The sequence below is a fragment of the Globicephala melas genome, chromosome 1 (genome assembly GCF_963455315.2).
Source record: "Globicephala melas chromosome 1, mGloMel1.2, whole genome shotgun sequence".
Lineage (NCBI taxonomy): Eukaryota > Metazoa > Chordata > Mammalia > Artiodactyla > Delphinidae > Globicephala > Globicephala melas.
Genome location: NC_083314.1, coordinates 166,902,442 through 166,927,319, shown reverse-complemented (window position 1 = coordinate 166,927,319; position 24,878 = coordinate 166,902,442). Strand labels below are relative to the sequence as shown.

Here is a 24,878-nt window from a genome sequence, read left to right as displayed (position 1 = left end):
ATGAAGAGTGACCCCCCGCTCGCCGCAACTAGAGAAAACACTCGCACAGAAACGAAGACCCAACTCCGCTAAAAATAAATAAATAAATTTATTTAAAAAAAAAAAGTAAATGGAGGATTTCTACCCTACATGGAGAAAATACACGCGGGGTTGAGATTCTTCATGAATGAAGCCTTGAATCATGAATGAATCCTCCAGCGGTGGTGCTGGCTAAAGGCAAAAGGAACGTGCAACCGGAAGTGCCAGTGAGAACCACTGCCCCAGGAGGACCAACAGGCTCAGATGCCCCTTGGTGGGCCCTGTGGAGGGCGGTGGGGTCTAGACCAGGACAGTCAAGAGAGAGCCTGGTCAGACAGCCCAGCCCCTCCTAGGGCAACTGGGAACCCTGAGTCCTTCCAGCCTCTCCTCCCCTCTCCTCTTCTCCAGCCCCTAGTGCCCAGCTCTCTCTTCCCGTCGGGAAGGACAGGGGCCTCTGGCCCTAGAGAATAGTTTGGTTGATTTCCCTCTCTCCCCAGTAGCACCTTTCAAAAGTGGTCCATAGAGGTGTGTCAGAGTTTGTGTCTGGCGTCTGACCTCTTGGATTCCAGCCCCAGCACAACAATTACTTGCTAAGGGTGTGTATGTGTGTGTGCCCACGTGCAAGATACTTAGTCTTTCTGTGGCCGTAGTTTCTTCCCCTATGAAAGGGGAAAAAGTACCTAAATCTTATGAATTATTGTTGAAATTAAATGTAGAACTAAAACCAAAAGGTTGGGCTTCCCTGGTGGCGCAGTGGTTAAGAATCCGCCTGCCAATGCCGGGGACACGGGTTCGAAACCCGGTCTGGGAAGATCTCACATGCCAAGGAGCAACTAAGCCCGTGCGCCACAACTACTGAGCCTGTGCTCTAGAGCCCGCGAGCCACAGCTACTGAGCCCGCGTGCCACAACTACTGAAGCCTGCATGCCTAGAGCCCGTGCTCCGCAACAAGAGAAGCCACCACAATGAGAAGCCTGTGCACCGCAAGGAAAAGTAGCCCCCGCTTGCCACAACTAGAGAAGGTTCGTGCACAGCAACGAGGACCCAATGCAGCCAAAAATAAATAAATAAATTTGTAAAACCGTAAGATTTCTAAAAGAAAAAATAGGAGGAAAATTTTACAATCTGTAGGTAAGAAAAAGTTTCTTAGACTGGACACAGAAAACAATAACCATAAAAAAACAGTAAATTAGACTTCATCACAAAAGTCATCTTTAATAAAATGAACAGACAAGCCACGGAATGGAAGAAAATATTCACAAAACCCATATCTTGACAAATGATTTGATTCCAGAAAATATAGAGTTTCTAAAACTCAATGATAAAAAGACAAATACCCAGTTTTAAAATGGGCAAAAGATTTGAACAGACACGCCACAAAGAAAGACATGAACTTGGCCAATAAGCATAAGACAAAATGTTTAACATCATTAGTTGTCAAGGGAATGTAAATTAAAGCCACAATGAGATACCACTGCAAAACCTAACAGAACGGCTAACAATGAAAGACAGTCCCAAGAGACGCTGAGGATGTGGAGCACCTGGAATGCTCGTGTGTTGTTGGTGAGAGGATAAAATGGCTCCGTCACTTTGGGGAAAAATCTGGCAGTTTCTTATAAAACTAAATACATACCCTGTGACTGGCAAGTCCACTTGTAGGCATTTACTAAAGAGACATGAAAATATATGCCCACAAAAAGATTTGGACAACAAGATTCATAGCAGCTTTATTGACAAGCCCAAATTGTAAACAGCCCAAGTGTTATCAACAGGACAATAGATTTGACTGTATACTTACAATAGAATACTAACCAGTAAGGTAGAAGGGACTATTGCTAGATGGCAGCAACATGGATGAATCTTAGAAACAGGCTGAGGGAAAGAAGCCAGACACGGAAGAACACATAGTGTATGATTCCATTTATATGAAGTTCTAGAACAAGCACAACAAATCTATGGTTAAAAAAATTATTCCAGGGCTTCCCTGGTGGTGCAGTGGTTGACAGTCCGCCTGCCGATGCAGGGGACACGGGTTCGTGCCCCGGTCTGAGAAGATCCCACATGCCACGGAGTGGCTGGGCCCGTGAGCCATGGCCACTGAGCCTGCGCGTCCGGAGCCTGTGCTCTGCAACGGGAGAGGCCACAACGGTGAGAGGCCCGCTTACTGCAAAAAAAAAAAAAAAAAGTAAAAAAGGGGGCAGAAGACCTGAATAGACGTTTTCCCAAGGAGGTCATGCAGATGGCCAAAAGGCACATGAAAAACTGCTCAGCGTCAGTAATCATCAGGGAAATGCAAATCAAAACCACAGTGAGATATCACCTCACACCTGTCAGAATGGGGATCCTCAAAAAGAACACAAATAACAAATGTTGCTGAGGATGTGGAGAAAAGGGAACCCTGTACACTGTTGGTGGGAGTGTAAATTGGTGCAGCCACTGTGGAAGACAGTGGAGGTTTCTCAAAAAACTAAAAATGGAACTACTAGATGAACCACCAACTCCACTTCTGGGTATATATCCGAAAGAAACAAAAACACTAATTCGAAAAAATACATGCACCCCAATGTTCATAGCAGCATTATTTACAACTGCCAGGATATGGAAGCAACCTAAGTGTCCACCAAAAGATGACCGGATAAAGAAGATGTGGTGTATATACAACAGAATACTACTCAGCCATAAAAAAGAATGAAATTTTGCCATTTGCAGCAACATGGATGGACTTGGAGGGTATTATGTTAAGTGAAATAAGTCAGACAGAGAAAGACAAATAATATATGATATCACTTATATGTGGAATGTAAAAAATACAACAGATAAGTGAATATAACAGAAAAGAAACAGACTCACAGATATAGAGAACAAATTAGTGGTTACCAGTGGGGAGAGGGATCAGGATAGGTGCATAATAAGGGTAGGGGATTAAGAGGTACAAACTATTGTGTATAAAATAAGCTACAAGCGGGAATTCCCTGGTGGTCCAGTTGTTAGGACTTGGTGCTTTCACAGCCGAGGGCCCGGGGTTCAATCCCTGATCAGGGAACTAAGATCCCACAAGCCACATGGCACAGCCAAAAAATTACTAAATAAGTAAAATAAGCTACAGAGGGAATGGATAAAGAAGCTGTGGTGCATATATACGATGGAATATGACTCAGCCATAAAAAGGAACAAAATTGGGTCATTTGTAGAGATGTGGATGGATCTAGAATCTGTCATACAGAGTGAAGCAAGTCAGAAAGAGAAAAACAAATATCTTATATTAACACATATATGCGGAATCTAGAAAAATGGTGCAGATGAACCAGTTTGCAAGGCAGAAATAGAGAGACAGAACAAACGTATGGTCACCAACGGGGGAAAATTGGAGGGGGGGAATTAGAAGATTGGGATTGACATATATACACTAATATGTACAAAATAAATAGGTAACTAATAAGAACCTGCTGTATAAAAAGTAAATAAATAAAATTAAATTTAAAAAGTAAAATAAAAGTAACAGAAAACCCTAAAAAAAAGCTAAACAGGGAATATAGCCAGTATTTTATAATAGCTATAAATGGAGTATAACCTTTAAAAATTGTGAATCATTATACCGTACACTTGTAACATATAATATTGTACATCAACTATATTTCTATAAGAAAAAGAAAAAAAGAACTGCAAACAAATATTGAACTCTAGTCAATGCTATTCATGCTGGAGTGTTTAGGAATGAAGTGTACTGACACCTGCAAATTACTCTTAAATGCATTAAATATAAGATGTGTTGTTATTCACAATAGTCAAAATGTGGAAGTGATCCAAGTGTCCATTAACAGTTAGATAAACAAAATGTGGTATAGACACATAAAGGAATATTATTCAACCTTAAAAGGGAAGGAAATTCTGACACACGGTACAACATGAATGAACCTTGAAGAAATTTTGCTAAGTGAAATAAGCAAGTCACAAAAGGACAAAAACCTCTATGATTCCACGCATATGAGGTGCTTAGAGTAGTCAGATTCATAGAGACAGAAAGATTGGTGGTTGCCAGGGGCTGGAGGTGGAGGGAAATGGGGAGTTATTATTTAATGGGTACAGAGTTTCAGTTTTGCAAGATGAAAAAAATGTGGAGATGGATGGGGATGATGGTCACACAATGTGAATGTACTTAATGACACAGAACTGTACACTTAAAAGTGCTTAAAATGGCAAACTTTGTGTTATATGTATTCTACCACAATTAAAATAGACAAAGTAAGATGCATTGATGGACAAATACATGATGAAGCAAAGATAGCAAAATGTTAACAATTGTAGAATCCAGGCAGTGAGTATATGTGCCTTCATTGTACAGTTTCTTCAACTTTTCCATGCATTTGAAATTTTTCAAAATAAAATATTGGGAAAAAATAGATATGGGAAAATAGTAATAATGTAAATTAGTACAACATTCCTGGAAAAAAATTCAGCAGCATTTATCAAGAGCCTTGCCCCACTAATTTCCCTGTTCTAAGGGAATAATTGGAAATGAGAACAAAGATGTATGTAAAATTGGAATTGTTACTTTAATACTTGGCAGAACTTAGCATGGAGGCCTGGGATTTTCTCTGTAGGAGGATATTTGACTGCCGATTCAATTCCTTTACTCATGTGATGAGCAGACTCTAAGATGACCCACTTCTGGTATCAAGTCTTTGTGTAATCTGCTCCCCTTGAGTGTGGGAAAGACATGTGATTTGCTCCTAAACAATAGAATATGGAATCATGGACTGTCACTTCCATGATTAGGTTACATAAGATTGTTACTTCTGGCTGGCTGGCAGACTCTCCCTAGACTCTCCCTATTGCCTTCTTGGCTTGTACCCTCTGATGAAGCAAGTGGCTGTGTTGGAGAGGTCCGTGTGGCAAGAAACAGATGGTGACCTCAGGTTAAGAGCCAGCTGAGAACTGAAGCCCAGAGTCCAACAACTTTTGAGGGACTGGATTCTGCAAACAACCATGTGAACCTACAAGTGGACTTTCCCCAGTTGAGCCTTCAGATAATACCTAGCCCTGGCCAAAAATTGCAGCCTTGTGAGAGATTCTGAAACAGAGCACACACCTAAGATGTGCCCAGACTCCTAACCCACAGAAATCATGAGATAATAAACATGTGTTTTTTTTTTTGTTTTTTTTTTTGCGGTACGTGGGCCTCTCACTGTTGTGGCCTCTCCCGTTGCAGAGCACAGGCTCCGGATGCGCAGGCTCCGCGGCCATGGCTTACGGGCCCAGCCGCTCCGCGGCATGTGGGATCTTCCCGGACCAGGGCATGAACCCATAACCCCTGCATCGGCAGGCGGACTCTCAACCACTGCGCCACCAGGGAAGCCCTAAACATGTGTTTTTAATTTGCTAAGTTTGTTGTAATTTATCACATAGCAATAGGTTACTAATTATACAACTATTCAGATATCTTATTACTTTTTGATTCAGTTTTGGGAAGTAGTAGTTTTCTAGAAACGTATTCATTTTGCCTCAGTTTTCAAATATATTGGCATAAAGTTGTTCTGTTTAAAAACTTGATTGTAATATAACTCACATACAGAAAGGTGCATAAAACATAAATGCATAGTATAATGTACAATTACAAAACAAACATCTGTGTAATCACCACCCAAGTCAAGAATAGAATATTGCCAGCACCCCAGGAATCCCCATGGGCCCCTTCTCAATCACATCCCAACCTTTCCTCTTAGGAGTAATCATTCTTTTATTTACGGTTATCTCTGCCTAGTGTTATAGTTTCATCGTTCTCTATAGCTTATCCATCCTCATATAATATAGTTTAGATTTTTCTGTTCTTGAATTTTAAATAAATGGAAAAATTCCCTACATATCTTTTGTGTTTTGCTTCTTTTGCTCATCCCTGGATTTATAACATTAATTCATGTTGTTGTGAAGTTCTAGTTTATTGTCACTTCTATTTAATATTCCATGGTATGATTATACCCAAATTGACTTAGCTACTTTACTGTGGATAGGCATTTTGATTGTTTCCAGTTTGGGGCTCCATAAACAATTCTCCTCTGAACATGTCTCCTGGTGCACAGTCCGTGCATTTCTTAGGGCATTTTTCCAGTGAGGATGTTGCAGGGTCACAGGATGTGAGTATTTATACCACTTTACTGGAGAATGCCAAACTCTCCCCCAGAGTAGTTGGGCTAATAGTCACCAGCAGTGTATGAGAGTTCCTGTTGGACCATACCCTTGTGACCACTTGGTCTTGTCCCACTTTTGAATTTTACCCAACTGGTGTGTGTATAGCGGTATTTCATTATAGTTTTTGCACTACCTTGATTGTTTATGGAGTTAAGCACTTTTCCATGTATTCATTGGTCATTCGGATTTCCTTTTGTTTTGCAAAGCATGTATTGAATTTATTTGCCCATTTTTCTATTTGGTGGGTTTGTCTTTTCATGTTGATTTGCAGGAGTTCTTTATATATTCGAAATAAGACTCCTTTATCAGTTATATGTGCTCAAGTATTATTCCATTGTATGGCTTGTCTTTTCATTCTCTTTGTGGAGTTTCTGGATTGTGATATAATTAAATGTATCTATTTTTCCTTTATGGTCACTTATGATAACTTGTTCCCTTGTTTGCATGGTTAACGGTTCACATTTTAAAAAACATAACTTGTTGAAATTTTGAGGCTTAGGATGACGGTGCATTCCTTCGGAGGGCGTTCGCTTCTATCAGGTGCTAGGGGACATTACGAGCCCAGGACCATTTTAAATTAAATTTACAGTCTGAATATTTGTAGACCATGATAGATGATGTGAATTGTATGCATAAGGGACAGCTTCAGGAAGCAACTTCTCAGGGATATGGTCTCTTTCCTCCTGCTCTTTTCGGCACCATGGCGTATTTCCTTATAATCCCCGGGGCTGGGGGGATGGTTTCTGCTGCTTCACTCTTGCAGTGAGAGTGTGGCCCCTTGGGGTCTCTTATCAGCTTCTCCTTCTTGGTTAGGTCCTAGGCTTTGTGAGATCGTCAAACCCGAAGCCCATCAGATATCAAACCCAAAGTCGGCAAATGACCTCAGGGAAAAACATCTCCACACCTTGACTAACCTCACTCATTTCGCTTAGGTTTTGCCTGGTTATTCATTATAAACTTGTCGGAATTCAAGGATGCTTGTTCATTATAAGCATCTTCTTAAAAAATCTTCTTTTCAGGAAGATGTTTTTAGGAAGATGCTTACCAGAAACTTCACTCCGAAAGACTTATGTACTAAGATGTTAATTGGCAAACTAGTTAAAATACATACAAATTAGGTAGAATAGGTAGTGTTCAAAAAAAGGTGAATTATTAAATTATGATATCCATATATGACAATTACCGTGCCCATTTTCTAAAGTACCCCCTATGGCAAAGACTGTCAGATGTCCATCAAAAGCTGTTGTCTCCTTCTTTTGTATTAGCAGTAGGGTTACTTAGCTGCCAAGCTAGAAACTACATTTCCCAGCCTCCATTGTAGCTGGGTGTGGCTACATGATAGATTATTATCAGTGGATGTGAGCAAAAGTGATGGGTGTCACCTTCAAGCCCAGGCCTTCAAGTTTAGGTGCATTCCCTTCATGCCCTTTTTTTTCCCATTGGGCTAAACCTGGGCCATGATTTGACTATGAAGATGAAGACAACACCTTAGGAGGTGTCAGAGCCACAGGATGGGAGAGACCTAGTCCCTGAATGACCACAGGGAGCACAGTGGCCCCAACAATCTGGACCACTCATCTCAGGATTGTTACATGAGAAAAAAAAACAAACTTATGTTGAGTTACTGTATTTTGGGATATCTTTGTTAAAGCACTTTGCCTTTCCCCCTAATTAATACACACCCACTTAAATGCTCGCATTTCATGGAGATGTCAATCCATTGACCTCAGTTGTTCTTCTTCCTCCCATCTTTTTTAGTTTGTTTGTTTGTTTTTGTTTTTGCGGTACGCAGACCTCTCACTGCCGTGGCCTCTCCCACCGCGGAGCACAGGCTCCGGACATGCAGGCTCAGCGGCCATGGCTCACGGGCCCAGCCGCTCCGCGGCACGTGGGATCCTCCCAGACCGGGGCTCGAACCTGCATCGGCAGGCGGACTCCCAACCACTGCGCCACCGGGGAAGCCCCTTCCTCCCATCCTTACTTCTCTTGGGATCTCTTCTTGATTCTACGGTCTCTTATGACAATCACATCCCTGCAATATTGTCTGTAGCCCCTCTTTCATTTCATTTTACTTAGCAAAACTCATCCTTCTGGTGCCTGTGTTCAAGTATCTGAAGATCACTGATAAAATCATACAATTAAGGCTGACTGGTTTTCTGTTCTCAAACAGAAAATGGACTCAACATGGAAAATTCTACTATGTTTTTTGAATAAGCACAATTTTCTTCTTCTCTACTCTCTCAAGATGACAGTTTCATTTCTTTTCCTTGTTCTTCAAAATTTGTACCTCCTTTCCTAGGTTCATTCTTGTTTGGTGACCTTGCCTCATTTTTTCCTAAGAGAATTAAAGCCTTCAATCACACCGACACGTTTCATCTTCCCGCCGCTAAATCTGCAAACCCACCTGCTTCTGCAGGCCCAGGAGCAGCTGTCCCCGCTTCTTTCAAGGGTGTCTGACTCTGAATCTCTGCCTCTTTTACATTCTCAAAGTGTTTTCTTCTCAACTGGGTCATTTTCCAATAACTCACGGATATCTGTAATATCTCTCTTGTTTCGCCCAACGAAACAAGACATATATCTCTGTTCACTTTCTATTCCGTATGAAACATAACCACAGACTTAGCGGCTTAAAACAATCCAGATTTATTGCGTCACAGCTTCTGTGGGTCAGAAGTCCAGCAGGTTTTTGCTGGGCTCTCTGTCCAGGGTCTCACCAGGCTGAAAGTAAGGCTCTGGTTGGCCAAGGCTCTGATCTCCTCTGAAGCCCAGGTTTCTCTTCAAACTCACTAATTGGTGGCAGAATTCAGCTCCTTGCTTCTCTATCCACACTGTCTCCCTAGGTTAGTGTCAGTTCATCTGGTGATGTGGCTTTAAACGCCATTTAGATACTGAAAGACTCACACCATTTTATCTCTAGCCCAAACCTCTTCCCCAAGTTCCAGACTCATTTCTGTGGGAACTTATCTGATAGTTTCATTCAGGTCTCTCACTGGCATCTCTAACTAAACGTGTCCTAAAGGGAACTCTGGATTTCCTGCTCCCCAAACCCGTTCTCCCTCTGGGCGACTGCACCAACCCGCACCCAGTCAGAGAGCCAGGAACCTGGAGTTTTCCTTGATCCCTGCCTTTCCCTCACTTCTCATACACAGCCTGTCAGGGTCTGTCATTACACCTCTAAATTACACACATCTGCGTCAGCACTGTCTGCACCCTAGCCCTGACCTCTGTCACCTTTTCCTGGACTACTGTTCTAGTCTCCTTACTTCCATCCCAGACCCCCTAAATCAATTCTCCATATGGCCCAAAGGAATCATTTAAAAGCATAAATCAGGTAATATAACTTTCCTGCTTAAGTCATGTGAATAATTTCCCAATGCACTTCAAATAAAATTCACTTTCTGGGACTTCCCTGGCAGTCCAGTGGTAAAGACTCCATCTTCCACTGCAGAGGGTGCAGGTTTGATCACTGCTCGGGGAACTAAGATACCACATGCCTCGCAGAGCGGTCAAAAAAAAAAAAAAAAAATTCACTTTCCCCCCTGGCCTATGAAGTCTGTGGTCTGTGTAATCTGACCACTGTCTTCTCTGAAGCTCTCAAAACTCTCATTGTCCTGCCTGTCCCTCTGACAGAACAATCTCTCTACTGTTCATCAGGGCTGGTTCCCTCTTTCCTTCAGCTGTGGTTTAAATGCTACCAGCTCAGAGAGCCCTTCGCTCTCCAATGAATCTAAAGGGTCCCCTCCTAGTGCTCCCTCCGTCTCTTTCAGGGCACTTGTTTGATGTGTGCACTTGTTTATTGTGCATCTGCCTTACCAGTCCATGGTTGGTTTCACCTTTGCACGAATGGTGAACTTGCAGAGAATGGGACGCTATTCTAGCTGTGGGACAGGGCTGACTTCTAACCAGCCAGGCTCCCAGAAGCCTCCCAAGTAGCAGCAGAAGAGCGAGTGCTGCAGGGGTGAATTATCCAGGATGTGAACTCAGGGCTGGTCACTAGATTTTTTTAAACATTTTTTTAAAATTTACTTTTGGCTGCATTGGGTCTTCGTTGGGTTGCGCGGGCTTCTCATTGCAGTGGCTTCTCTTGTTGTGGAGCACGGGCTCTAGGCTTGAGGGCTTCAGTAGTTGTGGCTCTCGGGCTCTAGAGCACAGGCTCAGTTGTAGCACACGGGCTTAGTTGCTCCCCGGCATGTGGGATTTTCCCAGACCAGGGCTCGAACCCGTGTCCCCCGCATTGGCAGGTGGATTCTTAACCACTGCGCCACCTGGAAAGCCCCAGATTTTTTGATATCATATTTTAAATGGATATAAAATTTACACCTAGCAAAATGCACACATCCTAAATGTACAATTCAAGGAGTTTTGATAACACCCTGATCAAGATATACAACACTTCTATCACCCCCAAAATTCCTACTTTCCCCTTCCTGGTCAATCCCCAAACCCCACAGGCAACCACTGTTGGTAGCTGGATTTTTTTTTTTTTTTTTTGCAGTACGCGAGCCTCTCACTGTTGTGGCCTCTCCCGCTGTGGAGCACAGGCTCCGGACGCACAGGCTCAGCGGCCATGGCTCACGGGCCCAGCCACTCTGCGGCATGTGGGATCTTCCCAGACCGCGGCACAAACCCGTGTCCCCTGCATTGGCAGGCAGACTCTCAACCACTGTGCCACCAGGGAAGCCCGTGGTAGCTGGATTTTTATTCCCTGTTCAGGCAAGGGCAGTGGAGTGTTTCTATGATACTCCAGCCAATCCATATATCTTGACACCACTATTTTTATCAATGAGACCCATTTCTATAATTAAAAAATTTTTTAATTTATTTTATTTTTTAGCAATAAATGTATGTATATTGTTTTTGTAGACAGTGCTATTGCACACTTAACAGACTACAGTATAGTGTAAATATGACTTAAAAATATTTTTTATTTTATATGGGACTACATTGATTTATAATGTTGTGTTAGTTTCAGGTGTACAGCAAAGTGATTCAGTTATACATATACATATATCTGTTCTTTTTCAAATTATTTTCCCATTTAGGTTATTACAGAATATTGAGCAGTTCCCTGTGCTATACAGTAAGTCCTTGTCGGTTATCTGTTTTAAATACAGTAGTGGGTATATGTCAATCCTAAGCTCCCAATTTATCCCTCCCCCTCTGTGAGACCCATTTCTAATATTCAGTGTGCCAACTGGCACGGCTTCTGGGGTCAATGGGAATTAAAATAAGCTGAAGCTCTGGTAGTGGTCAGGACTGGAGAATGGCCCTTCTGGCTAAATGAGAGCTGATAACTTCCAACCCTCTTCTCTCTCAGTGTGAATTCCCAATCAGAGCAATTGTCTGCTCCCTGGAGCAGAGCTGAAACTAATACACATCTAACATCACGCAGTTTATGCCCAAATTCAGACACTACAGCGAAGTAGAACCAGTGGAACAGGCTAAGCAAAAGGGACCTTGGGGGTTGGAGGGTGGGTCTGGAAAGCCAGCCAGTGGACCCAGGGCTGGTGGGCTGCTGCAACAGTGAGTCTGGGTGATGTGTCCTCCAGGGCACACACCCAGCCCAGCAGACGTAGATCACATCAGAACACAGTCTTCCCTTATGACCTGCCACCTTGTTTCAGAGCCACCCCTGACCTCCCCCTCTGCCTTCCACGATGCAGGCTGGTACCAGGGGCTCCTTGGGGATGTGGAAGGAGAAACAGCTCCAGAGGTGCTTGACCAAGGCTGCCCCCTTCTCTTTCTCTGCAGCTCCCAGACTTTCCACCTTGGACTCAGGGACTGCCTCTCCTGGGTTCAATTTCCTTGGTCTTTCTTCCTTATATCACTCTCTGGGACACCCTGGATGCTAAGAAGGTGGGCTTCAACTATCTACAAGTGTCCCCTTCCACCCCCCCCATTGTCTCCCTGAGCACAGAGAACAACATACAATGGGTCCTCAAAAAATATTCCTTGATGGAAAATTGCTTTCCTGGCTCTCACTGGCATGGTCCTTTTACTGAGTTTATGACGTGGGCAGTAATTATGAATCCTTTGCTACAGACAAGGAAATGAGGCTGAGTGTGTCTGCCTCACCAGGCTGCCAGTTCTTCCAGGATGGGGCTCTGTGCTTCCGTCTCTCCACACCAACACACACCCCGCACTGAGCCTATTTGCTGAATTGCACGAGGGCAGCTAAGGCTTAGTTTCCTTATCCGTAAAATGATGCATCATGTCTGGCGTTCTCCATGTGCCAGTACCGATCCACTCTTCACTTTTCTCCATTCTGCACTGGTCAACAGAGGCTGACATTTCCTAAGACTGCAGCTCTCATCAGGTTCTGGGACCATCCCTTGCTCCCTGGGTGGTGAAGCTTCCTGCCGCTGCTAGCCCCTGAGCACCTCACCAGCCTTTGTTGGTTCCTTTAACTGTGCCCACTACTTTGAAATAATCCTTTCATCAAACCCTGTTCAATTACCCCTTTAAATGTGCCATCTGTTTCCATCCAGTGCCCTGACTGCTACAATAATTGGTACCAGAATAGCCTCAGGAAACAGATTCTTGGCTGGGATTCTGGGATTGGGTTGCTCACACATCTTGATTAGTGTGTGAACAGCCTCCTTGAGGGGGGTAATGGACGATGGCTATCTGCGGCATCACAGTTACTGCCTTTATGACCAGTGGTGGCGTGACATGAACTGGTAAGATGTTGGGAGATCAAGTAGCTATGACACTTAGTCACTATGGTGACAGAAGTGATTACAAAGACTGGAGTGGCCTTCTGACTCTACATTTGATTGCCCTTGGAAACACACACAAAGGAAAAAAAAAAAACAGATTGAAAGCCTTGAACTGGACTAAATGGGAAAGAATTCTCATTATGGTCCTAGAGGCAATGAGAGGTGATGGAGTGCATCCTGAGGAAATCAGCATCCCTTGTGAGGAAACTGCCCCAAGTGAGGTCCCTGCAGGATATTTATGCTAGGAAGGCTGGTTTCCTCAGACTGAAGGCGGGGGGTGGGGGCTCGGGGCCGGGTAGGGTTGCTGCCTTCACCAGTGAGGAAGATTCAGGAGGTGTTGGGGGTTCCAAGTTCTGACCAAATGTCCCCATCCCATGCCTGGGTTTCCCATTCTTTCTTAACCAGTGCCTTCCCATTAGCATAAGAGACTTGGTAGGGTTGCACATTTAACTGGCTCTGCAACCCTGGGGCCCTGACCATCAAGGCCTGGGCTTGGTCCTCTGCTGTATCTGCTCTGTGACTACCAGAATCAAAGATTCCTTCAGAGTCATTCTGGAGGCTTTTTTTTTTTTTTTGCGGTACGCGGGCCTCTCCCTGTTGTGGCCTCTCCCGTTGCGGAGCACAGGCTCCGGACGCGCAGGCTCAGCGGCCATGGCTCACGGGCCCAGCCGCTCCGCGGCATGTGGGATCTTCCCGGACCAGGGCACGAACCCGTGTCCCCTGCATCGGCAGGCGGACTCCCAACCACTGCGCCACCAGGGAAGCACTTCTGGAGGCTTTTTGAATGTCCACCCTTGCACTGAGTCATGAGTTCAAGGCTTTCAATTCGTTTTTAGCCTGAGTGAGCTCAATGTGACCACAGACCCATCCTGTGTCTGTAAGTTAACTGGCAGAATCCCACGACTGATTTCCTGACTCAGGGTAGAAGAGCACTTAGGCGTGGAAGGGTCAAATGGAAGCCCTTGAACGGCAACGTCCCTACCATCAAAACAGCAAACCAAAGGCAACACTACATCCCTAAGGGAATTCTAGAAATTAGCACCACCATCAAGGGTCTGAGATATGTCAGGGGGTCATTCCTATTAAGACTCAGTTTAACATACCTATTTGGCTGGTGCAAAAACCAGTTGGGTCTTGAGGAAAGACTATAGATTACTGTAATTAATTATAGATTACTGTAATTACTATAGTTAACTAGGTGGGATGCCAATTGTAACTGTGATTCCAGACATGAAATCTTTACTGGAACGGATCAACACAACTCTTGCCCTCGTGTACATCTTTGACCCCAAATTCTTACTTTTCTATTCCACTAAGTAAAGATCGTCAGAATTAGTTTGCCTTTGTGTAGCAGGGACAGCAGTGTATCTTCACTCTACTACCTCAGGGCTTTGTTTAGTCTCCTGATTTCTGCCATAATAGAGTCCAAAGGGATACCGATCATCTTGACATGGTTCCAAACATGCCGGTCCATTATATTGATGACATTATGGTAATGGGGCCTAGTGAGCAGGAAATTGCAAGCACTTTAGATTCTTCGTAGAACATATGTATGCCAAAGGAAGGGTGATAAATCCCATAAAAATTCAGAGGAATGCCTTGTCAGTGATGTTTCTAGGGTAGCCAGTGGTCTGGGGTATGTCAGGGTATCTCCTCCAAAATGAGAGACAAGTTACTGAACCTGATACTGCCTACAACAAAGAGAGAGGCCAAACATTTGATGGGACTCTGGATTTTTGAGGCAATATAGACTACATTTGGTCATGCTGTTCTACCCATTTACTGGAAAAACCTATAATACTGCAAGTTCTGAGTGAGGCCTGCAGCAAGATAAGACTCTACGGCAGGTCCAGACTGCAGAGCAAGCTGCCCTGTCACATGAGCTTTACGATTTAGAAGTTTATGGCAGAAAAATATGCTGTAGGGACAAGCTCCAGTAGGAGAGTGGCAGTACAGTTACAGACCCTTAGGGTTTTGGATTCATTCATGCCCTCTTCTGCTAATAGCTCTTCTCCACTTAAAAACAGCTCCTGGCTCACGGCTGGGCATGATAAAGCCTGAATGCTTGACTGTGGGACACCAAGTGACCCATGCAACCGGAACTGGACATTTTTGTTTGTTTGTTTGTTTTTGTTTTGCGGTACGCGGGCCTCTCACTGTTGTGGCCTCTCCCATAGCAGAGCACAGGCTCCGGACGCGCAGGCTCAGCGGCCATGGCTCACGGGCCCAGCTGCTCCGCGGCATGTGGGATCTTCCCGGACCGGGGCACGAACCCATGTCCCCTGCGTCGGCAGGCGGACTCTCAACCACTGCGCCACCAGGGAAGCCCGGAACTGGACATTTTCTGATCCATCTAATCATCAGATTGGACATGCATGGCAACATTCTATTATTAAATAGTATATGTGAGATCAGGTCTGAGCAAGCCCACAAGGCGCAAGGAAATTGCAGGAACAGGTGGCTCAAATCCCCGTGGGAGGTCCTCGTAGTGCTTCACTGCTTCTCTCTCAACCCAAAGGTCGGGAAATTGCGATGGCAAGTTATCATGGAGGAAAAGGCAGACATGGTTTCCAAATGAGTCTGCATGGTATGTGAGCGCCAGCCACAAATGGATAACTGCCACATTAAAGCCACACTCAGAGTGTCTCTAAAGGACGGCGATGAAGAGGTATCCTCTATGGGCAGAACTTCTTGTTATACTGATTGTTCATTTTGCATGGAAGGAGAGATGACCAGAGGTACAGATCTATGCTGATTCATGAGCAGTGGCTCACAAGTTGACTAGCTGGTCAGGGACTTGAAAATAAGAAGACTGGGAGATTGGTGATGAAGAGTTAAGAGGTCTAAGGGAAAGACATATGGATGAATTGCTTGAAATGGGCACAGGTGCTGAAGTTATTTTTAACCCACACAAATGTCCTGAGAGGGCATCCATTGTGAGGGAGGGTCTCAGTGAGCAGGTGGACAAGATGACCTATCCTGTTGATGTCAACTTCTTTCCCCATCTGCCCTGGTTCTTGTTCAATGGGCCCACATACAGAGTGGCCATGATGGCAGGGAAAGGGGCTATTCATAGTGTGGTAGATGAATAATGACCTCCCAGAGATGTCCATGTCCTAATCCTAGGGACCTGTGAATATAGTTTATATGGCAAAGGGTAAATTAAGGTAGCAGATAGGATTAAGGTTGCTAATCAGCTGACCTTAAAAATAGGGAGATTATCCTGAATTACCTGGGTGGACCCGGTGTCATTACAAGGGTCTTTAAATGTGGAAGCAGGAGGCAGAGTCAGAGTCAGGGTGGTGTGAGGTGAGAAAGATTCTACTGGCCGTGGCTGGATTTGAGAATGTAAAGAGGCAGCAAGCCAAGGAATGCAGGCAGCCTCTAGAAGCTGGAAAAGGCAAGAAAACAGATTCTCCTCCAGAGATTCCAGAAAGGACCGCAGCCTTGCTGACACCTTGATTTTAGCCCAGTGAAATTCCTTTCAGTCTTCTGACCTCCCAAAATGTAAGATAATAAATTTGTGTTGTTTTAAGCCACAAATAAATTTGTGTTTAAGTAATTTATTACAGCACCCGTATAAAGCTAGTACACATAGACTCAACAGATTTCCCTCACCAAATCTGATTGGGCAGTTGGCACTGTTGAGTGCCCAAGCTGCCAGCAGCGAAGACCAAGCTGAGTTCCCCGTATGGCACTATTCCCTGGGGCAACGGTTCTCAAAGTGTGGACCAGGAAGCCCTGGGGGTCCCCAAGACTCTTCCAGGGGTTCTATGAGGTCAAATCTACTTTGTTAATACTAAGACCATATTTGCCTTTTTCACTGTCATTCTTTCATGAGTGTACAGTGGAATTTTCCAGAGGCTACACGACGTGTATACAACAGACTGAATGCTAAAGCAGATCTGAGAATCTAGCTCTCTTTTATTAAACCAGACTCTAAACAGATTTGCAAACATGTCAAATAATGCCACTCTTCTCACAATTTTTGTTTTGAAACTTATTTTTCATTAGAATGTTATATTTATGTTGCTAAGTAATGGGTTTATTAGTTTTAAATAAATAAAGCTTTAATTTCTAATCCAGTAAAATAAATATAAACCGTATAAACAAAAACCCTTTGCAATTTTTAAGAGTATAGTTTTTCAATAATTTTGAAGAGTGGAAAGGGATCCTGAGACCTAAAAAATGTGGGAACCACTGCCTTAGGGGGACCAGCTACTTACCTATTGGTAGGTTGATTGTCCCCTTCCTTTGTAGGGGACCTATGACCTCATGGTAATGAATATGTATTCCTGCTCCGGACTTGGCTTCCCTGCCTGCAGTGCTTCTGCCAGCCCCATCATTTTTGGACCTGCTTACTCATCACTATGCTACCCCACACATTGCCTATTTTCATTTTATGGTGAAGGGCACATAGCAATGGTCTCACCCGTGGAACGCACTGGACGCACAATGTGCCCCATCGCTCAAAAGCAGCTGACTGGATAGAGAAACCTTCAGCGCCAGCTGGGAGACAGCAACCTTCAAGGTTAGGTTATTGACGTGTAGGATGCCGTGTAAAATCAGTGGCTCCACCTCTCTCACAGCCAGAATGCAGAGGCCCAGGGACCAAGGGGTGGAAGTGGAGGTGGCTCCTCTCACTATTATTCCAATTAACCTCCTGGAGGACTTTTTGCTGTCCATCGCTCAACTTTGTGTTCAGTGGGTCTGGAGTCCTTAGTGTCCAAGGGAGGAATACTTTCTCCAGGCAACACAGATGTGGTTCCTTGAAATTGGAAGTAGAGTCTTCCTTCTGCTCATTTTGAGCTCTGTATGTTGCTTAACTAAAAGGCAGAGTGGGCATCAACTGTACCAGACAGAGTGATGAATCTGGGAAGTGGAGGGCGGGCAGGAAGCCCACGTCTAGAATCCAGAGGATTCCCTGGGTACCTCTCAGATCTCCCGTGTCTAATAACAACAGTGGAAAACGGCAACCCAATAGACCACAGACCAATAAGAACCTGAATCACATAGGAATAAAGACTTAGGACACACACACACACACACACACACACACACCTGGTAAAGAACCAGATTAGCCAAAGTGCTGGCAGCTGGTGAGAGGAGCACGGAAGGGGTGGAAGAAGGCGTGACTGCTAACTCAGACCTCGTGACCAGCTACCGACGCGGGGCTGGGGCAGGTTTCTCCCCACTCTGCTGTCTGATTGGAAGAGCCTTGATGATGACTAAGTTAGGCTCCAGGTGAGTGTGACTGAAGGATGACAAGGACGTGGTGAGTATGACAAGGACATGGTGGCTGATGAGACTGTTTTTTCCCTGTTAGGGATGAGCTTTCTTTACCCCTTAATTTTTTTTAAGTATTGAGGTGAAATTCACATAACATAAAACAAGCCATTTTAAAGTGAACAATCAGTGGCATTTGTGCAATCATCACCATGATCTATTTTCAAAACTCTTTCATTACCCCCAAACAAATTCTGTAACCATTAAGCAATAGGAACATGAGTTTAACAAGGACAAGAGTGAATGGTGGGGGGAGGGGGGGTAAGGAATTTCTTTGCTTGGATACCCTGTCTCCCCTCTAAATCCACTCTGCCCTTGTTCCATTCCTGGAAGGCTGACCTCTGTGGACTACACTCAGTGAAGTCACTCAGGTGCCTCTGCTTTGGGTTTGCAGATGGGTCTGACCCAAAGGGAGGCACCAGCAGGATCAAAGTCAGAATATTTATCCCCTGGCTCCGTCTGGCAGAGGCTGTGTTCTGCTCCCCATGGCTGCAGCCCTGGCAGGGCATTCCCCTCCCCGCCCCCATAGTAACAACTCCCTCCTTTTGCTCTTCAGGTCTAGGAGTTGTAACGGCTTCCTGTAATGTGAACCCCCTGGGTCCCATCCCTGGTAGGTTCCCTTAACCCTGCCCATACCTCTGTAAAGACTTCCGTAGTCGAAGGCTCTTCAGTAACCCTTTGAGTGTACCATCCGTTTCTGCCTGGGACACTGATACAGAAATGGATGGTGTGGTCCCTCCGTATGGTCCTTTTGGCATGGACCACTTCAGATTTTATGGATCAAACCAGCTCTGTTCACAGGTCCCAGTCTGGGCAAAGGAGATGCTTTCCTCCACAAAGCAGGTTCCAAGGGTGCCGGGGGTATGTACCAAGGCCTCACTGCCCTCTGGCGGTCAGCTCCTGAAAATGCACCTCAGGGATCCAACCTCAGCGGATCTCAGCCCACTGGGCGCTGGTGCTGAGCCCATTTCACTCCTGAGCACGTTTCACCCAGGGGTTACTGTCCCCACTTTGCAGCGGAGAGCCTCTCCATTGCCCTTAGTATAAATCAAAATCTTGACCATGGGCTACAAGGTCCCATCTTCGCCTCCCCTCCTGTCACTCTCTGACCCAGCCACATCAGCCTTTCCTCAGATCCTAGGGTGTTCCCACATGCAGCTCCCAATTAGAACATATGGGCACTCTCTGAAACCTTCTTCACCTGGTTAACCTCAGTTCATCCTGTAGTTCTATCCATCACTCAGGAAAGCCCTCCTCGTCACCCCTTCCTCCCCTCACTGTCATTCACACACACACACACACACACACACACACACACACACACACACACACACACACACACACACACACACACACACACACACACACACACACACACACACACACACACACACACACACACACACACACACACACGGGTTTTCCTGATAGCACTGATTAATGTTGCTCTTCCCCAGAGGCTGAAGGAGCGTCTTGCTTTGCTCACAGCTGTATTCCTGGTGCTGGACCCACAGTAATAACCACACCAGCCCCTGACATGGATTAAGTGTTTCTCTGTGCCAGCCATTGAGCCAAGTCCTTGGGGGCTCTGGGCCACCCTCCTCCCACAGGTCCCTGGTCCCCAGGGAGCAGCCCTCGACTCTATCAAAAACTCACACGGATTTATTAGAATATGAAAAAGATTCGGTTTCTTCTGTACAGGCGGCAGAGCGGCAGCAGCTGTGGTGGCTTTGAACATGGTTGTCAACGTCACCCTTGCATGGTGACTCCTGCCCCAAACAGCACTTACATGGAGAGGAGGGGGGACAGATGAGCACCCACTGCCCAGTCCATTGGGAAGGGGGACGCTCTGACTATTGCACAATCCTGGGGAAAGGAGTACCCTTGGGAGAAGGACAGACACCAGTAGGCCTGGGCCTGGCCCATGGTGGCAGTGGGAGTAGGAGTGTGTGCCTGTGAGCAAAGGCCTCTGGGGACCCAGGACTCAGCCCACCCACCAGCCCTGGCCGGTGGGAGATGCTCAGGGGAGGCCCCTACCCTGAGGACGGGGCTCCACAGCAAGCTGGGTGCAGTGCTTATAAGAGAGGTTCCAGGGGCCAGTGGGGGAGGGGAGAGGGATGAGAGAAAACAGGCCAGCGGGAACTGAGGGTCAGGCCCAAGAGAAAGAAGGTGCCAGGAGGCCTGGCATCTGTGAGTTAGAGAAAATCATGATTAGGGTGGGTATGTGAGCGGGTGAGGTCATTTCTGAAATCAGAGCCCTGGGGACAGAGGACTGTTTTGGGGGAGAGTGTTGGGCAGACAGGCACAAATGAGGATGGGTAATGCTCCAGAGTGGGATGGCTGGAGCTCTGTTCAGCTAGAGGTTTTCAAAAATGGTTTAAAAACAGGAATGCCCTCTGTGCAAATAGAATCTTACATGGAAGTGTGAACAAACAAAACAGATAAAAAGGCAGCACTCTCTGGTGCCCCTGACAGAAGCCCCTGAAGGGCCCAGTGGTCCCCGCTGGAGCACAGTTTGGAGAGCTGAGTCATATCATCGTCCAAAGCGCCTCAGCTCCAGACAGAGCTCAGAGATGCCCTCAGCCTGCAGCTCTGAGTAAGGACAGGTCAGGTGGCTGGCCAGGGTGACACAGCTGGCGGGAGGAGGGTGGGACGGCCATGGGTCACTGATCCCTCCCCCAGTCAGATGCCTGGTCCCCTAGTCTTAACGCTGTTAATGGAGGGACAACAGAGGCCCCGGCTCCTTCCCTTTCCAGGAAGGACCAAGGCTGAGCCAGAGGCTCTTTGGTTAGAAACTAAGATTGACTTCAGTGAGGAGGGTGACAGATTGGGAGGGGGCCTTCCGAGGTCTGGGAAACTCAGAGGCCCTGGTCTGGGTATGGGAGAGAGCTTGGATCAGGAAGGGCAGGGTTTGCCTCAGCCCAGCAGGTCTGCCAAAGGACTGGGAAGGCAGTTCTGGTGGGAGGGAGGGCGCTTCCCAGGAGGCAGGGGGAGCCGTGCTGCGGTGGGGGCTGTGGGCCCAGCTGCCATGCGACAGGGGGAGGGGCAGGGCCAATCCAGGTCGGGAAGGACGAGGGGAGCCCCGCCAGCAGACCCCTGCTCTGGTGGGAGAGTCTGTGGTGGGACGGGCACCGCCCGCTGGCCCCAGTGCTACTGGCCCTTGGGGATGAAAGGCTCTCCCTCCCCAGGCTCAGGATGGGGGCCTGGGTCACTGAGGCAGCGCTGCATCCTCTGGGAGCTGGGGCTGTCACTTGACGCAGGGGTGAAGACGTCGTCGGTGCCCGGGGACGAGAGCTCCTTGGTCCGCATCATGATGCCCCTGTCGTCCTCGTGGTCCTCCTTGGCCACCTTTCCTGGATCCCGGTTCAGCCCCAAGACCTTGCCCTTCAGCTCCTCGTTCACCAGGTCCACAGACTCAGGTGACTGCGGGGAAGCTGGGTCGATGGTGATCACAGGCAAGTCGGCCTTTGGCTCATAGGCCAGCGGGTCTGGGGACAGAGAGCCAGGCACAAGCTGGTTTGTGCCCCTGAGCCCTGCCCAGCGTGCGCCCCACCTCAGCCCGTGCCAGCAGCTCCTACAGAACCTCAGCAATCCTGGCGCGCTTCAAATCACTCCACAGGGGCCTTTCGAAGCCCCTGTCAACACAGCAGATTGCTTTTCCTCCCCTCGGACTGGGGTCTGAGAGGTAGGACTGTGTTCCCCTCCTCAGCCCTGGGGCTCCCATAGGAGTCCCTCCTCAGACCAAGAATTCAGGCTCCCTCCTGAGTCACCGGGTCCTGGAAGGCCTGCCCTTGTTTTCCCCACATGCTGGTGATCCCAACGGTGCAGCCGCCTCCAGCCTCCCTGCCAGGCACCCAGCTCCTCAGCATGAGCCCCACGTGGAGGGCTCTGTCCCTGGGGAGGACAGCAGGGCCACTCTTCTGCCCCCTTTGGTGAACCCCCAACTCTACCCGATGTAGGAGGAGCTTGGGAGGTCAGGGAGGGAGCAGCCCGTCCTCCCCGCGGGCTCTCTGAGGCCCATTCCTGTTGGAGCCTCATCCTCGAGATGGTGGCACTGTGTGCCCAGCCTTGAGGCCCCTCGCCCAGCACCCTACGCCCTGCCTTACCTGAGCCAATGCGGGCCCGCGACATGGTGGGCGAGTCCAGCTTGTGGGCCGGCACCGTCAGGTAGTTGTTGATCTGACAGAGGAAGGGCAGACAGGGGTGAGCATGGGTGGCCCCTCTGGACGGCACCCAAGGCCAGTGGCCACACCCTCCTTTGGTGTGTCTGGGGTGCCCGCTCCCTCTCTGCCCGGGCCAGTGCTAGGTCCTGAGGGCTTGGCCCAGCCTCTTGTCAAGCTCTGCAACCTCCGGGGTGGCCTTGAACACCCCCCTCGCTGCCCCGCCTCTCCCACGGTGACACTTGCCCAGACTCTAGCTCCAGTCCACACCTACCCCCGAGGTACAGACCCAGAGAGTCAGAGTGTCACCTGGGCCCTGGATGGCCCCCAGGTATCTCAGTGCAACACGCTGGAACTGAGCTCAGCTTCTCATCCTCCTTCAAAAGCTGTCCCTTCCTTGGTGTCCCCTCTCCCAGCCACCACTCCCGACCGCCCCAGTGGAAGGCTAGACGCGACCCCTGACGCCTTTTCCTCTTCCCTCAGTCCCACCTCAGTCTGGTGACCAAGTCTTGCTGCTTCCACCTCCTAAATGTCCCTTGAAGCTACCTGCTCCTTCCCTCCCCCCGCCACTGCCCTGAGCCGGGCCACCCCCACTGCTCCCCATGTCGTTCCCTTGCTTAGAACCCTCCTTCGTGACTCTCCACGCCCTTGGAATAAAGCCCAAACCCTAACACCATTAACAAGCTTCCTGGAAAGCTGAGCCCCCTCAGTCTGTGGTCAGCAGCTTATGCATAGCTTCTTCCTTCCGCCTGGACCTCCCTCTGCCACACTCCCTCCCCTGTGGCTCTTAATCCTAAGCATACGCTGACCACTTCCTTGTTCAAGGTGCTCAGGGCCCCTTGCACTTCCTGTCCTGCACGGGCTACTGCATGAGAAGCTCCGTAAGGGAGGGACTGGGCCAGTTCACCACCGGATTCACAGAGGGTACTCTGCTGCTTGGCACTTAGGAACCGCTCCACAAATGCTTCCTGAACAAATGAATGAAGGCGTGTGTGCCTTGCTTTGTGATTTTGGACAGGTCCCTTTCCCCTGAGCCTTAGTTTTCTCACTAGAAAATGAGGGGTTAGAGCACATGGATAGACTCTTCTAGCTCTGATGCCTGAGGACACAATGGGGAAGGGGGCCTCTTTGCTGCTCTGAGTGGGGAAGAGGGAGAGAAGGCAGCTTTCTGGAACCCGCCCTGGGGCTCAGCCTTTGAAACAAGTGGAGGAGGCCAAAAAACCAGATCCGAGTGGCTCTATCCCCAAAAGGGCCTGGTGGTGGCGGTGCAGGAAGAGGAAGAACCCAGGCTCCCGGAGAAAGGTGGGAGCCAGCTCCAGTCCCAGACACACCTTCTGCTCCAGTTGCCGGGCCTTCTGTCTCTGGAGCAGCATCTGGTTCCAGGCCTCCTCGTAGGGGTCTGCCACCAGCGTGTGTCTGTTGTAGGACCGCAGCTGTGGGAGGAACAGTTGTCAGGCAGGGCAGGCCCCAGAAGCTGGGCCTGGAGGGGCTGGGCGGCTCTGGGCGTGTGGCGCAGGGCTGGAGCAGAGAGGGGGCGGAGGGGCTCCTCTACTGTAGGGGGGCCGGGTGGGGAGCAGCTCCTCACCCGCTGCCTGGTCTTCTGCAAGTTATTCCTCAGGATTTTGCGGATCTCCTCTTCCTTGTCCTTGGACAGTGCTGGCAGGATGCGCTCGGCAGGCAGGGACTTGGGGTGGATGTTCCTGGGATAACGGGGCACAGATGAGAAAACTCCTGGGACCCTGGGGCCTGCTGGGCTGGGCCAGAAGGGTCCCCCCGGGATGGCCGGGGTGGGGGGTGGGCCAAGCCTCAGGTCCTCAGTGTGGCCCTGCAGCTCTCCCGCCCACCCCGGTAGGATGCCCCAGGGGGCCTGCTCCAGGTGCGTGTCGAGGGGCCAGTGCGCCTGCAGAGGCTGCCAGGGGTGGCCACTAGCACTCACTGCATGGAGACGGTGGAGACGGCAGAGGGGATCTTGCCCACGCCCCCACTTTCCACCAGCTCGATAGCCTGCTTCATCTCCATCTTGTGGTAGAAAGCGATCAGCTGGGGCTCCTTGGAGCGCTCGCCAGCTATCAGACACTTCTTCACATACTTCTTATTAAACCGATTGAGCCTGGTGGGAGGAGGGAGGACATGGATGAAGCCACCTCCTGGGACGGGTTGATGCCCAGGCCCCGGGAGACCCTTACTTGCCCCTCCCACCCTCCTGCCCACAAGGCCTGCCACCTACTTGTCCTTCCAGTGGTGGTGGCCGTAGTGGCCACAGATGTCCTCGATGCCTGTCAGAAGGTGGTCCAGGAACTGAAACGGGCCCAGGGCCAGGTCAAGCCTTACTACTGGGCTCCTCCCCTACCAAGACTTCTGAATGGGCGCCCCCCTTCCACCCTAGTGCAGCTCTGCTCAGCCCAGCCCTATAGTTCCAGGACCAGCCAGGAGGTGGCACCTACACCTCACTCATCCTGAACCCCAGGGAAACCTCAAGCCTCTGGCCACTGGGGCCCGGCTGAGACCC

General features: G+C 48.2%; 1 protein-coding gene across 1 annotated transcript in view; it reads right to left on the bottom strand.

Moving 5' to 3' along the window:
* Positions 1–19,856: 19,856 nt before the first annotated feature.
* Positions 19,857–24,878, bottom strand: part of SLC9A1 (solute carrier family 9 member A1) — a 49,365-nt gene continuing 44,343 nt past the window's right edge. The window contains exons 7-12 of the mRNA XM_030873184.2: positions 24,597–24,667; positions 24,306–24,479; positions 23,955–24,069; positions 23,701–23,802; positions 22,316–22,388; positions 19,857–21,697 (exon numbers count right to left, since the gene is read on the bottom strand). Coding sequence (XP_030729044.1) covers positions 21,360–21,697; positions 22,316–22,388; positions 23,701–23,802; positions 23,955–24,069; positions 24,306–24,479; positions 24,597–24,667 — 873 coding nt within the window. The 3' untranslated portion in view covers positions 19,857–21,359. The remainder of the gene's footprint in view (positions 21,698–22,315; positions 22,389–23,700; positions 23,803–23,954; positions 24,070–24,305; positions 24,480–24,596; positions 24,668–24,878) is intronic.